This window comes from Phyllobates terribilis, unplaced genomic scaffold, assembly GCF_046119375.1.
Source record: "Phyllobates terribilis strain yellow unplaced genomic scaffold, ASM4611937v1 Scaffold_3__8_contigs__length_932513732, whole genome shotgun sequence".
NCBI lineage: Eukaryota > Metazoa > Chordata > Amphibia > Anura > Dendrobatidae > Phyllobates > Phyllobates terribilis.
This window is the reverse complement of record NW_027362763.1, coordinates 751,880,618-751,894,264: the sequence shown is the minus strand read 5'-3', so window position 1 is coordinate 751,894,264 and position 13,647 is coordinate 751,880,618. Positions and strand designations below refer to the sequence as shown.

At 50.0% G+C, this 13,647-nt stretch overlaps 2 protein-coding genes across 6 annotated transcripts in view; one reads left to right on the top strand and one right to left on the bottom strand.

The window, feature by feature from the left end:
* LOC141257542 (uncharacterized) overlaps positions 1 to 5,509 on the bottom strand; it is a 174,449-nt gene extending 168,940 nt beyond the window's left edge. For 2 of the 4 annotated variants that reach the window (XM_073672177.1, XM_073672178.1), the window contains exons 1-3: positions 5,398 to 5,509; positions 2,979 to 3,167; positions 1,464 to 1,668 (exon numbers count right to left, since the gene is read on the bottom strand). In XM_073672177.1, coding sequence (XP_073528278.1) covers positions 1,464 to 1,668; positions 2,979 to 3,140 — 367 coding nt within the window. In that variant the 5' untranslated portion in view covers positions 3,141 to 3,167; positions 5,398 to 5,509. Of the gene's footprint in view, positions 1 to 1,463; positions 1,669 to 2,978; positions 3,168 to 5,397 lie in introns of those variants that run through there. The other 2 variants (XM_073672179.1, XM_073672180.1) reach the window with 2 other exon arrangements.
* A 70-nt stretch (positions 5,510 to 5,579) lies between these two features.
* C1D (C1D nuclear receptor corepressor) overlaps positions 5,580 to 13,647 on the top strand; it is a 44,827-nt gene continuing 36,759 nt past the window's right edge. The window contains exon 1 of one of the 2 annotated variants that reach the window (XM_073672186.1): positions 5,580 to 5,702. The gene's annotated coding sequence lies outside the window, so the exon portion shown is untranslated. Of the gene's footprint in view, positions 5,703 to 12,936; positions 13,117 to 13,647 lie in introns of those variants that run through there. The other variant, XM_073672185.1, reaches the window with a different exon arrangement.

The window sequence follows — 13,647 nt, the reverse complement described above, 5'->3', positions numbered from 1 at the left end:
CTCGTGACGATCTTCGTGGCAACACACCCGTGACACAAGCACTACAAAGAAACTGGCTCACATGAGGACCGCCCCAGGAAAGGAAGACCAAGAGCCACCTCTGCTTCTGAGGATAAGTTTATCCGAGTCACCAGCCTCAGAAATCACAGGTTAACAGCAGCTCAGATTAGAGGCTAGGTCAATGTCACACAGAGTTCTAGCAGCAGACACATCTCTTCAACAACTGTTAAAACGAGACTTTGTGCAGCAGGCCTTCATGGTAATATGGAAACCACTGCTAAGGACAGGCAACAAGTAGAAGAGACTTGTTGGGTTAAAGAACACAAGGAATGGACATTAGACCAGTAGAAATCTGTGCTTTGGTCTGATGAGTCCAAATTTGAGATCTTTGGTTCCAACCACCGTGTCTTTGTGCGACGCAGAAAAGGTGAACGGATGGACTCTACATGCCTGGTCCCACCGTGAAGCATGGAGGAGGAGGTGTGATGGTGTGGGGGTGCTTTGCTGGTGACACTGTTGGGGATTTATTCAAAATTGAAGGCATACTGAACCAGCATGGCTACCAGAGCATCTTGCAGCGGCATGCTATTCCATCCGGTTTGCGTTTAGTTGGACCATCATTTATTTCTCAACAGGACAATGACCCCAAACACACCTCCAGGCTGTGTAAGGGCTATTTGACCAAGAAGGAGAGTGATGGGGTGCTACGCCAGATGACCTGGCCTCCACAGTCACCAGACCTGAACCCAATCGAGATGGTTTGGGATGAGCTGGACCGCAGAGTGAAGGCAAAAGGGCCAACAAGTGCTAAGCATCTCTGGGAACTCCTTCAAGATTGTTGGAAGACCATTTCCGGTGACTACCTCTTGAAGCTCATCAAGAGAATGCCAAGAGTGTGCAAAGCAGTCATCAAAGCAAAAGGTGGCTACTTTGAAGAACCTAGAATATAAGACATATTTTCAGTTGTTTCACACTTTTTTGTTAAGTATATAATTCCACATGTGTTAATTCATAGTTTTGATGCCTTCAGTGTGAATGTACAATTTTCATAGTCATGAAAATACAGAAAAATCTTTAAATGAGAAGGTGTGTCCAAACTTTTGGTCTGTACTGTATATTTTTTAAATATTTAGAAAACCACGTATCATTTCCTTCACACTTCACAAATACTTAGTGCTGGTATATCACATAAAATCCCAATAAAATATGTTGAAGTTTGTGGGTGTAACGTGAAGAAATGTGGAAAAGGTCACGGGGGTATGAATATTTTTTCAAGGCGGTGAAATGTATGGCAGTTACTGCAAGAAATCAAGTGTGATTAAAATATTGAGATGGAAAAAACATAAATAACTAATAAAAGACTTCTTTTTGTAATGCACTAGTGGTGTGCAGAATTGCCAGGTTCTAATGTATCAGACAGTGATAATTCACAGTGACAGGGCTAAGATAGTAAACAGAAGTACATGAATACTCAAAGACATCTGGAGCGAATGATGGGGCCAGATCCAGATCCTCGGACAGACTGATCCCTTCAAGTGAAGCATGGCTTGTGGATAATTTAGTGATTTCTAAAACGTATTTCTTGGCAGTTCCATCTTCGGCCGTTACTTCTACCACCACAGGATTAAGACCGTCTTTCAAAGGCACAAGCCTCGAACCACTGCCTCCCTGAAAGTGAGCGGACAAAGCAGATAACCTAGAGTGAATCATTTACAAACAGCCGCGCCAGTACTATGAGCTGTAAATGTGGAGCCATCATACCACATACAATACAGTCTGGCATCATGGTAGCTATTCAATACACAGGCTGCACTGGCTTTGGGCTTGCCAACTTCTTTAACTTATTGCCAACTTATTTGACCCAATAAGGTTGGGTCCATACTGAAACAACCCAATAGGGAATGACAATTACACAAGGCATATATACTTTCTCACCCACCTAATCCATTCATTTGCTCATTAGCCCTCCTCTGAAAGCAAGAAAGCTAATTCTATTACTTCGCCTATTCATGGTAGTCACCCTATAAGTCACTGCTGACCCTATAACGAGCCTTGCACAAAGCCTATTTTGTTTGGTCAAAGACAGAAGGAAAAGAACCGTTTGGGGGTTTTTGCCCCTCATCGGCGAAGAGTAGGATACTGGATGACTGAGTGAGAGGTCTTTTCATAAAGTTCTAGGGGGTAAAGCTTGTTTTTGAGGAGTGTGACAAGCTGGCTTTGGGAAACTTATAGGCCAAGCAATGCTCCTGGGAACAAAAAGTATGCCAACTAGCCCTGTTTCAGAAGGAAGAAAGCTAGTTCTCTATTGCTTTGGCTAAAGATTAATTTGGGTTTCATTAAAAATGTTGCATGGTGGGCTTTTAAGACTGTTTCTTTCCCTGCACATTGCTGGCTGCAGAATGAGAATGACTAAGACTCCATCAGTGAGCTCGTTCTGATGGAGAATCTGTAACTCTATTGTCGGTTTTTACTGAGCTTCTCTTAGCTGATTTTTGACCACATGAAAGTTCAGCTCTCCGATGTGGCTTGTGGTCTTAAATCAGTCGAGAAAAGATCCGTAAAATGGCAAATAAAAGTGATATAAACTCTCCATCAGAATAAGCATACTGACATGTTCTTAGTTAACTCACTCTGCAGCCAGCAATAAGCAACACAACAAAGACGGGGAATCATTTTGAATGAGACTCAATTGCAAAAATTATTTGTAGCCCAATAAAATAAAAAAAAAAATAAAAAAATCCCCCCCAAAGGTGACGATGTCCTTTAACTTCCAGTTTAGATAACAACTATATTATCATATGAAGTCTATCAGCTTTACAACACTATATCCGACATCTTTCCACCAGTTATTGCATTATCTAATGCAAGAGATTCACTGCACGAAGCCAAACAGCCCCTGGAGTAAGAACACAGTCCTACAAGAAATACCAGCGTATGAGATACAGAATACAGACATACAGCCCTTCCAGCGGACTCACCAGCAATGTCCAGGTAGCTCCGCTGTCGCTAGTCCAGGCGTCCACACTGATCCGTGCTGCCTGACTGGACACTGTCGCCTGGTATCTTGTTATGTCGGGTGTGAACGGAGGTTCTAGTTTTACTCCAGATACTGAGAGTTTCTCCAGGTCACAGTTATTCATTTCTCCTTCTTATGCACTGCTCAAGTCCTGCAAATGGTAATTTTAACAGATTTACAGTCAAAAGGGTATTCCCATCTCCAAGATCCTATCCTAGTATGTAGTAGGTGTAATAATATTGATATTAACAAATACCTCCAATTAGAAATGTGGTATAGTCCTTCTGATTCACTATGTTGCTTACCCTATGTGCAGGGCATTGCAGTGGCTTAAGTATCCATGGTTACGACCACTAACAACTAACTGTCACTATATGAGTGGTCGTGACCATGGATACCTAAGCTACTGCAATGCCCTGCACATGGGGTAAGCAACATAACGAATCAGAAGAACTATATTTTCAATTGGAGGTGTCTGCTAATATTATTATTATTAGACTTACTACATATTGGAATAGGATCTTGGAGATGGGAATACCCCTTTAATTAAGACCCCAATTTGCATTTAGGCTCTGTTCTCATCTCCTGAAGCAAAAGCTGAATGAGTATGTAGGCCTCTAATGTGCCCAGCAAATGACAAACTAGAGTCCTCGTGACTTGGCATAGGTCACATACCCTATTTTTTATCAGTGTAGAGAAGTGTAATCTGCAGTATTTTCCTACAGAAGGACAAAGCAGAAAATGTATATTGTGTGGTATCCATTGTTTACAATGGGACTCAATAGTTGTTCTTTAGTGTATGCCTATACAGTGGTATACGTAACAAATGGCCATCGGGTGTATATATCGGGAAATACTCCCAACACATGCCTCCCAATGGAAGTAAAAGGTGACATGTGGACAAAACCTTAAAGGGACTGTCCAAGTTAAATAATGAAAGTCTGCAGTCATGCTTTGTAACTGCAGACTTCTGAATCCTCAACTGCATGCTTAGGGGAATCTCCAGTGTTGGAAGCAAGAGTGGGCGGTCACATGACCACAAGTATGTGATTTGCATACTTCCGGCCACATCGCCACTAGAAGTGCAAAGCCTCACTCTCTACAAGTCTAGTCTAGCTGCATACGACTGCATGTATGCAAATCGCATACTTGCGGTCACGTGACTGGCGCCGTCACCAGAGAATCTTGACAGTGCACGAAGTGAAGATTGAGGCCATGTGCACACGTTCAGTATTTGGTCAGTATTTTGCATCAGTATTTGTAAGCCAAAACCAGGAGTGAGTGAAAAATACAGAAGTAGTGACGTGTTTCTATTATACTTTTCCTCTGACTGTTCCTCTCTTGGTTTTGGCTTACAAGTACTAAGGTAAAATACTGACCGAATACTGAACGTGTGAACGTGACCTGAAAAGTCTGCAAACATAGGCAACCCCTTTAATTGTAGTTTCCCCCTTAAAGTGGTTTTCCCAAAATTTAAAAAGTCTTGCTGGCCTCTGAGGGTCTGACTATTGGGACCCCCAGCAATCCTGAGAACAGGACTGCAGCTTGTCAGACAGGTCATGAATGCAGTGGAGGAGCGCATGCCTGACGTCTTCTTTTCAGTGTTAATAGGTCTTCCAGTGAAAGTCCATCGCTGCACTCATTTTTTGGGCAGTCCCACAGAGAATGACTGGAGAAGACGTAGATCATGCGCACCTCGGCTCCATACAAGATACGGCTCCGCAGAGCCTCTTATCGGGATCCTAGACCCCTGATCTCAGGATCGCTGTAGGTCCCAGCAGTTGAACCCCTAGAGATCAGCAAGTTATCCCCTACACTATGGGGGTTGTCCACGCCGGTTGTGATGATGAGATGGGCTGGAGTTAGACTCTCCTGATTCATGAAGAGGCCGGATGAGAGGCGTACATCTCTGTGTGATCATCGACACAAATCCTACTCCAGTCCCTGCTGGAGTAAGATCTGTGGGGTAGCGAACGTCACGCATGCCGCCATCCTAGCTCCACTTGGTACGAGTTGGGCAAATATGGCGTGAGAACTACAAATGTCGCATCTCTTTATCATGAGTTGTGGCAAAATTATGCAACTTTTCAAAGCTTTTTAAGACAAAATACTGGTGTAAAAGCGTCGATGAATCGAGTCCATAATATTTAGCTCCAAATAAATGCATTTAAATTAAAAAAATGTCTCCAAAGCTGGTCAACCCCTTAAAGGGAATGCAATGAGCCATTACAAAGGGAGCACACACTGCACAAAAATATTCCTAGTCTGTGCAATTCTGTATTTATATAGTACAATATGCAGCAATTACTACAATTAGACTTCAGAAAGACGGAAAACAAAGTGTGAACATGTTCTGACTGACCAGTGTGCGGCAGACTCACCATCTACCGTGTAACCTTGTGTTATCTGTATAAATCCCAGGTTTCTATTCCCCGTTGTCCTCGGACTCGTTGCTTCAGATACACTGAAGTTTTTCTATCTAACATTAACAACTTTTGTGTCCTCACTCTATCCTCCATATTGCTGTGGTTGCTTATATTGGATTACAAGGAGTCTGGTCTACGGGAAAATGGCCGCCACCATTTAGCTCTGCACACTGAATTGCAGACAGATTTCTGTTACTAAAAGAGGTAACTAAGGACTCGGTTACCAAGCTCAAAATGGATCCTGTGGTGAGCGTAATAAGGTAACCACGTGACTTATCAGCTATTGGAGAACTACAAGTGCAGTATAGGCGTCTGATTGTACGAGACAGAGACTGCTCACGTGACTGGGCAGGAAGCGCTCTGCTGTGATGAGGCAGGTGATGCTCTGCACTCGGGGGCTGTCCTGGGAGGCAGGTGATGCTCTGCACATGGAGATGTTCTCGGGGCAGGTGATGCTCTGCACTTTGGGGGCTGTCCTGGGGGGCAGGTGATGCTCTGCACTCGGGGGCTGTCCTGGGAGGCAGGTGATGCTCTGCACATGGAGATGTTCTCGGGGCAGGTGATGCTGTGCACTTTGGGGGCTGTCCTAGGAGGCAGGTGATGCTCTGCACTTTGGGGGCTGTCCTAGGAGGCAGGTGATGCTCTGCACTTTGGGGGCTGTCCTAGGAGGCAGGTGATGCTCTGCACTTTGGGGGCTGTCCTGGGGGGGCAGGTGATGCTCTGCACTTTGGGGGCTGTCCTAGGAGGCAGGTGATGCTCTGCACTTTGGGGGCTGTCCTGGGAGGCAGGTGATGCTCTGCACTTTGGAGGCTGTCCTAGGAGGCAGGTGATGCTCTGCACTTTGGGGGCTGTCCTAGGAGGCAGGTGATGCTCTGCACTTTGGGGGCTGTCCTGGGGGGGCAGGTGATGCTCTGCACTTTGGGGGCTGTCCTAGGAGGCAGGTGATGCTCTGCACTTTGGGGGCTGTCCTAGGAGGCAGGTGATGCTCTGCACTTTGGGGGCTGTCCTGGGGGGGCAGGTGATGCTCTGCACTTTGGGGGCTGTCCTGGGAGGCAGGTGATGCTCTGCACTTTGGGGTCTGTCCAGGGGGGCAGTTGCTGCTCTGCACTTTGGGGGCTGTCCAGGGGGGCAGTTGCTGCTCTGCACTTTGGGGGCTGTCCTAGGAGGCAGGTGATGCTCTGCACTTTGGGGGCTGTCCTGGGAGGCAGGTGATGCTCTGCACTTTGGGGTCTGTCCAGGGGGGCAGTTGCTGCTCTGCACTTTGGGGGCTGTCCTAGGAGGCAGGTGATGCTCTGCACTTTGGGGGCTGTCCTGGGGGGCAGGTGATGCTCTGCACTTTGGGGGCTGTCCTGGGAGGCAGGTGATGCTCTGCACTTTGGGGTCTGTCCAGGGGGGCAGTTGCTGCTCTGCACTTTGGGGGCTGTCCTGGGAGGCAGGTGATGCTCTGCACTTTGGGGGCTGTCCTGGGGGGCTGATGATGCTCTGCACTTTGGGGGCTGTCCTGGGAGGCAGGTGATGCTCTGCACTTTGGGGGCTGTCCTGGGGGGCAGGTGATGCTCTGCACTTTGGGGGCTGTCCTGGGAGGCAGGTGATGCTCTGCACATGGAGCTGTTCTTGGGGCAGGTGATGTTCTGCACTTTGGGGGCTGTCCTGGGAGGCAGGTTATGCTTTTCACTTTGGGGGTTGTCCTGGGGGGCAGGTGATGCTCTGCACTTTGGGGGCTGTCCTGGGAGGCAGGTGATGCTCTGCACTTTGGGGGCTGTCCTGGGGGGAAGGTGATGCTCTGCACTTTGGGGGCTGTCCTGGGGGGATGGTGATGCTCTGCACTTTGGGGGCTGTCCTGGGAGGCAGGTGATGCTCTGCACTTTGGGGGCTGTCCTGGGAGGCAGGTGATGCTCTGCACTTTGGGGGCTGTCCTGGGGGGCAGGTGATGCTCTGCACTTTGGGGGCTGTCCTGGGAGGCAGGTGATGCTCTGCACTTTGGGGGCTGTTCTGGGAGGCAGGTGATGCTCTGCACTTTGGGGGCTGTTCTGGGAGGCAGGTGATGCTCTGCACTTTGGGTGCTGTTCTGGGAGGCAGGTGATGCTCTGCACTTTGGGGGCTGTCCTGGGAGGCAGGTGATGCTCTGCACTTTGGAGGCTGTCCTGGGAGGCAGGTGATGCTCTGCACTTTGGAGGCTGTCCTGGGAGGCAGGTGATGCTCTGCACTTTGGGGGCTCTTCTGGGGGGCAGGTGATGCTCTGCACTTTGGGGGCTCTTCTGGGGGGCAGGTGATGCTCTGCACTTTGGGGGCTGTCCTGGGAGGAAGGTGATGCTCTGCACTCTGAGGGCTGTTCTGGGGGGCTGTTGATGCTCTGCACTCTGGGGACTGTCCTGGGGGGCAGGTGATACTTTGCACTTTTGGGGCTGTTCTGGGGGGCAGGTGATGCTCTGCATATGGAGCTGCTCTGGGGACAGGTGATGCTGGGCACTTTGGAGGCTGTTCTGGGAGACAGGTGATGCTCTGCACTTTGGGGGCTGTCATGGGAGGCAGGTGATGCTCTGCACTTTGGGGGCTGTCATGGGAGGCAGGTGATGCTCTGCACTTTGGGGGCTGTCCTGGGGGGCAGGTGATGCTCTGCACTTTGGGGGCTGTCCTGGGGGGCAGGTGATGCTCTGCACTTTGGGGGCTGTCCTGAGGGGCAGGTGATGCTCTGCACTTTGGGGGCTGTCCTGAGGGGCAGGTGATGATCTGCACTTTGGGGTCTGTCCTGGGAGGCAGGTGATGCTCTGCACTTTGGGGCTGTCCTGGGGGGCAGGTGATGCTCTGCACTTTGGGGGCTGTCCAGGGGGGCAGGTGATGCTCTGCACTTTGGGGGCTGTCCTGGAGGAAGGTGATGTGATTTGTAAATTAAAATTTCTTATTATTTAAACCTGTGCCCTTGACGCCCAACCCCTTGCTCCCTCTCTCTGGAGCACTCTGGAATGCCTGCTCTGTCTGCAATAAGCTACATGTTATTCCCGACCTCTCGTAATCTCTCCTTCCCGGGCATCACCGAAACATGGCTGACACCCTCCGACACTACCTCCCCTGCTGTGCTGTGTTACGGTGGCCTCCACTTCACCCACATTCCTCACCCTGGTAACAGACATGGCAAAGGAGTGGGTCTTCTCCTTTCTGCCAACTGCACCTTTAACCCAATCCCACTCTATTCTCTTTTATCTTCCCTTCTTTTAAAGTCCACTCTGTCCGCATCTACTCTCCCTCCAACCTCCAAGTGGTTGTCATATACAGACCTCCGGGCCCGCTCACTCCCTTTATTGACCAATTCTCCTCCTGGCTTCTCCACTTTCTGTCTGCTGACATTCCCACCATCATCATGGGCGATTTCAACATCCCCACTGACACACACCAGTCAGCAGCCTCCAAACTTCTGTCGCTCACTTCATCTTTAGGACTTACTCAGTGGTCCTCCTCTGCCACCCACACAGACGGACATACACTGGACCTTATCTTCACCCGACTCTGCTCCCTATCTAACCGCACAACCTCCCCCCTACCCCTATCTGACCATCATCTACTCACTTTCTCATCCCGGTCCTCCTCTCCTGTCACTCATGTTCAGCAACTAGCACACCCCCGCAGAAACCTTGCACATCAAGACACTCACACACTCTCTGACTCTGTTCTACCACTGACATCCATATCTTCACTCCATGACACAGACAGCGCCACTGCCTTCTACAATGCCACTCTCGCATCAGCTATTGACTCGGTCGCCCCTCTTGTGCATGGCAGACTGCGATGAGTCAATAGACAACCCTGGCACAATAACCTCACTAAAAGCTTTGGCACGCGTCCAGGGTTGCAGAGCGGCGTTGGAAGAAAACACATTTGTGTAACATACCTGGCGGCGTCCTTGCATAGTGGTCCATTTCCCACTGTGCAGGAGCGCGCACTTGATCTCCTGTCCGGAATGTCTCTCTGGCTTCCCTCCATGCTGTCTGTTTGTGTCTGTCTCTGCTGCTTAAGGGCGGCGCCCGATCACTTCCTGCTTTTTGTACCTGCTGTGGGTCACACCCCTTGTGCGTCCTCAGCCTATTGCTGTCTGACACTTGGTATATAGCTCAGCAGCTCCCTTCTATCCCTGCCTGAGCATAGTGTTTTCCTTCAGTGTGTGCTTGCACTCTGAAGGTGCCAGGTCCCGTCTTTGTTTCCTTGTCTGCCTTTCCTGGAGGCTGTATTTCCAGGCCTGTCTGAACTGAGTCCTGTATGTCTCCTGCTTTTTGTATCAGTTTCCGTGTCTGAACTGAGTCCTGTATTTCTCCTGCTTTGCGGTATTAGTTCCCGTGTCTGAACTAAGTCCTGTATGTCTCCTGTTTTTTGTATCAGTTCCCGTGTCTGAACTGAGTCCTGTATGTCTCCTGTTTTTTGTATCAGTTCCCGTGTCTGAACGGAGTCCTGTATGTCTCCTGCTTTTTGTATCAGTTCCCGTGTCTGAACTGAGTCCTGTATGTCTCCTGCTTTGCGGTATCAGCTCCAGTGTCTGAACTGTGTCCTGTATGTCTCCTGCTTTGTGGTATTAGTTCCCGTGTCTGAACTAAGTCCTGTATGTCTCCTGCTTTGCGGTATTAGTTCCCGTGTCTGAACTGAGTCCTTTCTGTGTTCTCTTGTCTGTCCTGTCTGAACTCGCTCCTTGCCTGTTCGTTCTGCCCTCTAGTGGCCGATTTCCTAGACCCGCTCCTGTTTCTGGTCTGTCCTGTCTGAACACACTCCTTGCCTGTTCGTTCCGCCTCTCTGGGGGCCGTATTCCCAGACCCGCTCCTGTATCCCTCTGCAGTGTCGGTCTCCTCCGTACACTCAGTTCCAGTCTGAACTCTCTCCTGTCCTTTACCTGTTTTGCCTCTATGTCCGTTCCCTTCCTTTTTCTGCAGAGTCTGAACTCGTACCTAACTCCTGCTTATTGTCTCTGCAAGTACTGTGTGAGTATCTGGCTCTGTCTTTCCCTTCCTGTCTGTTCCGTGTGAACAGAGCCCTGTCCTCCCTGCTCAGCCTTGTCGGCACTCTAGCTGTGCTTGCCTGTAACCCTCTGCCTGTATTGTTCCTGAGTCCCGGTGTGTACTGGGTCCTATCCCGCCTGTGTTCCTACCTGCTAGTGCCTCCCTGTCTGCACTCTAGCTGTGCTTGCCTTTACCCCCCTGCCTGCATACCCGCCTGCCTGCATACCAGTCGTGCCTGCCTATACCCTCCAGTCTGTGTGCCAGCCTACCAGCCTGTTCCTGTATTCCCCTGTGTGGGTCAACAGCCGTGTCCGGGGTCTGTCCTGGAGTAGCACCTGGTCCCTCTGCTCGGTTCCTCCTTGGTGCACTGGCGTCGTATGCCGTCGTGCGACCCTGGTCGGATCGGGTGAATACTTAGTCACGCCCCTCCAGGCATTCACTCTCCGGCACGGTCCAGTGGAATCACTACCAATCCCACGCACACGTCGCTCAGCCCGGGCGTGTGCATAACAGCATGCTCAGGCCATGGTTCCCGTTGAGCCCCACGGCCTTCGCCCTCTGAGAAGTTTTCCAGCGAATATATGCATTAAAATAAATAAATAAATTTTTTTTCCTCTTAGCTGAGTTCCAGGCGAAATTACGCACCGTCCAGATGGATCTATCCGCTCTCGTTCCTGCGGATCCGCCACGTTACTATGGGGATCCAAGACAGTGTCGTGCATTTGTGGAGCAATGCATGCTACACTTTAAGGCCTACCCTCTCTATTTTCCTTCCGATTGGGCTAAAGTGGCCTTTATGATTGACTACCTAGCGGGTGATGCCTTGAAATGGGTCACCCCCCTATGGGAAGCATGGGATCCTGTCATCCTTGACCTGCAGGCCTTCCTGGTGGCCTTTCGTATGGTCTTCGAGGACCCTAACTCTGAAGCCCCTGCTGAAGCTTCACTTCCCAATATCCCGGAGCAGCCCCGACGGGTAATGTGTGTGGGTAGCGCAATAGTCCTCCAGCCCAATGAGACTACTGCCCACCCAGAATCCTCACAGGGTGACTACGCTTTCCGGAATACTTCTCTCAACCTCAAGAGGCAGTCCAGACGTGCTAGACTTAGAGGCAAGCCGTCACGCCAGGGTCTGTCCTCCCTGAGACCTCCTGACCCCAGCCTTGGAGTCCCTACTGAAGCTTCATCTCCCTGTATCCCGGAGAAACCCCAATGGGTAATGTGCGTGGGTAGTGCACCAGTTCTCCTGCCCGAAGAGACTTCTGCCCATCCAGACTCCACACAGGAGAACTTCCTGCACCCGGCATCAGATGCTTCTCTCTCTTTAACCGGTGTGCTGTATGACGAAGCCGGCGGCTCCCGGGAGGCATTGAGCTCATTTTCTCCTGGGTGCTTCACTTTCAGTACAGTGGCTGGGCACGTTCCTGCAGATTAATAGTGTTATATGATGTGACAGTATCCCTTTAAGGGCTGATAAGACTCCTACTGTCACATACTTACGACAAAAACAGTCATTGGACTTTAATACAAGTCACAGATAAGTCACCCATTTTTTTTTTGTTGCTGTATGAAACTCAATGCCACGTGACCACGTAGTCCCAGCCCGGGAATTGTGGGTAGCTTAAACCACCACTCCAGCTGTTTTTTTTTTTCAGCACTAGAGTGGCGCTTTAAATCTAAGTCCCCTGCCCCTGATCACATACTCACCCTCCACTGTCTTCACTGTTTTTCGGGTGCCGCTCCAGTTCCGTGGCGCCATCTTGTGAGCGCAGCTTCTGACCGCCCAGAAGTCAGAATTTACGTCACAAGCTCTCAATACAAGTCTATGGGAACCAGAACAAGGCCAGAGTGAGGCTCTCAGTGACTTGTATTGTAAAGTGACCTCCGAGCAGCTCCATGAAGCACTGGAGCAGCCGACAGGTCACTTTTCGCCGTAGATGAACCAGAGCGGTGGCAAAAAAAAAAACGCCAGAAGGTGAGAATCAGATAGATGATGTACACACTCCAGCGGTGCCATAAAACCCTGCTGCAGTGCTTTAGTAATGAGCGATCATCTCCAGCTGACAGGACGCTGCTGTCTGCTCTGTATCCGGATGTGACCACGTGTCTGCAGGAATAATGGCCGCCCTATTAGATCAGGCTGAGTTCTTACAAGGAGCATTTGGTGCCGCATTTCTGCACGAATCTGGCTACCTGCATTTTTTGCTTTTGAGGTCTTTATATTTTTTACATGTATTTTTATCTCCGCTTGATATCTCGGATGTCATGTTTTTAATAAAACCTTGTTTTGGAACCTTCCTGGTCGCTGTAATAAGCCATTATTATACCCTTGTGTGGAGTCCATGTTATTTTGCTGTATTTACACTGTGACATGCCATTGCGGTTCTTTCCTGCAGATTTTCCTCATCTCATTCAAATCTATGGGGAAAATCCACAAATAAACCGCAGCTTTAGGGCAGGAGGAAGGAGAGGTCGGGGCATCGTCTGCCACCATAGGCACGTGACAGCGTGGCGTATAAGCCCTTCCCCCCTCCGCCCCCTGTACAGGCAGCTCCAGCACTAATCTCTGCCGCCGCCGGCTCTCTGTAGCGCTGAGCAGCGCTGGCTGTAAGCCCCGCCTCTTCCTCTCCCTCCACGTGACCTCTTCGCCGGGATCCACCGGAAATCCTGCGGGCCGGCTGCTGTGTGAGGAGAGGTAATGTGTGCTGGCGATGCGGTTGTGCCCGGCTCGGTGCAGTGTTTATTACACAGTGTGTACTGGAAGCAGCGGTGCGGGTCACGTGACTGCTCACGCTGCCGCAGTAATGTTCTTGTACCACGTGACTCGAGTGTCCAATAGAGAAGCGTTATTTCCTTCCTAGCGCTTCCTGCCTGTGGAGCATCAGCTGCATCTAGAGGCCACGCACGGTGTCTTAAAGGGCTCGTCCACTACTTAACCTTCACTTCTGAATGGCTCCGAGTCCAGGGTGATGGCTAAATGATGATAGTCGACTCCCGGCAGCTCCGCACTCCTCTGTCATTACCGCTCAGATGAATTGTGAAGGCTGCAGCCAATCAGTGTGGTCATTGATTGGTTGTAGCAGTCACGTGATGCTCCCTCTGGATATTGATGACGCGAGACCGGGAGGGGGGGACACAGTGCAGACTATGGATCAGCTCAGACATGAGGGCTGGATACCCCCAATCTAGAGCACTGCGACCACTTTATTATAGTGACTGTTGACGG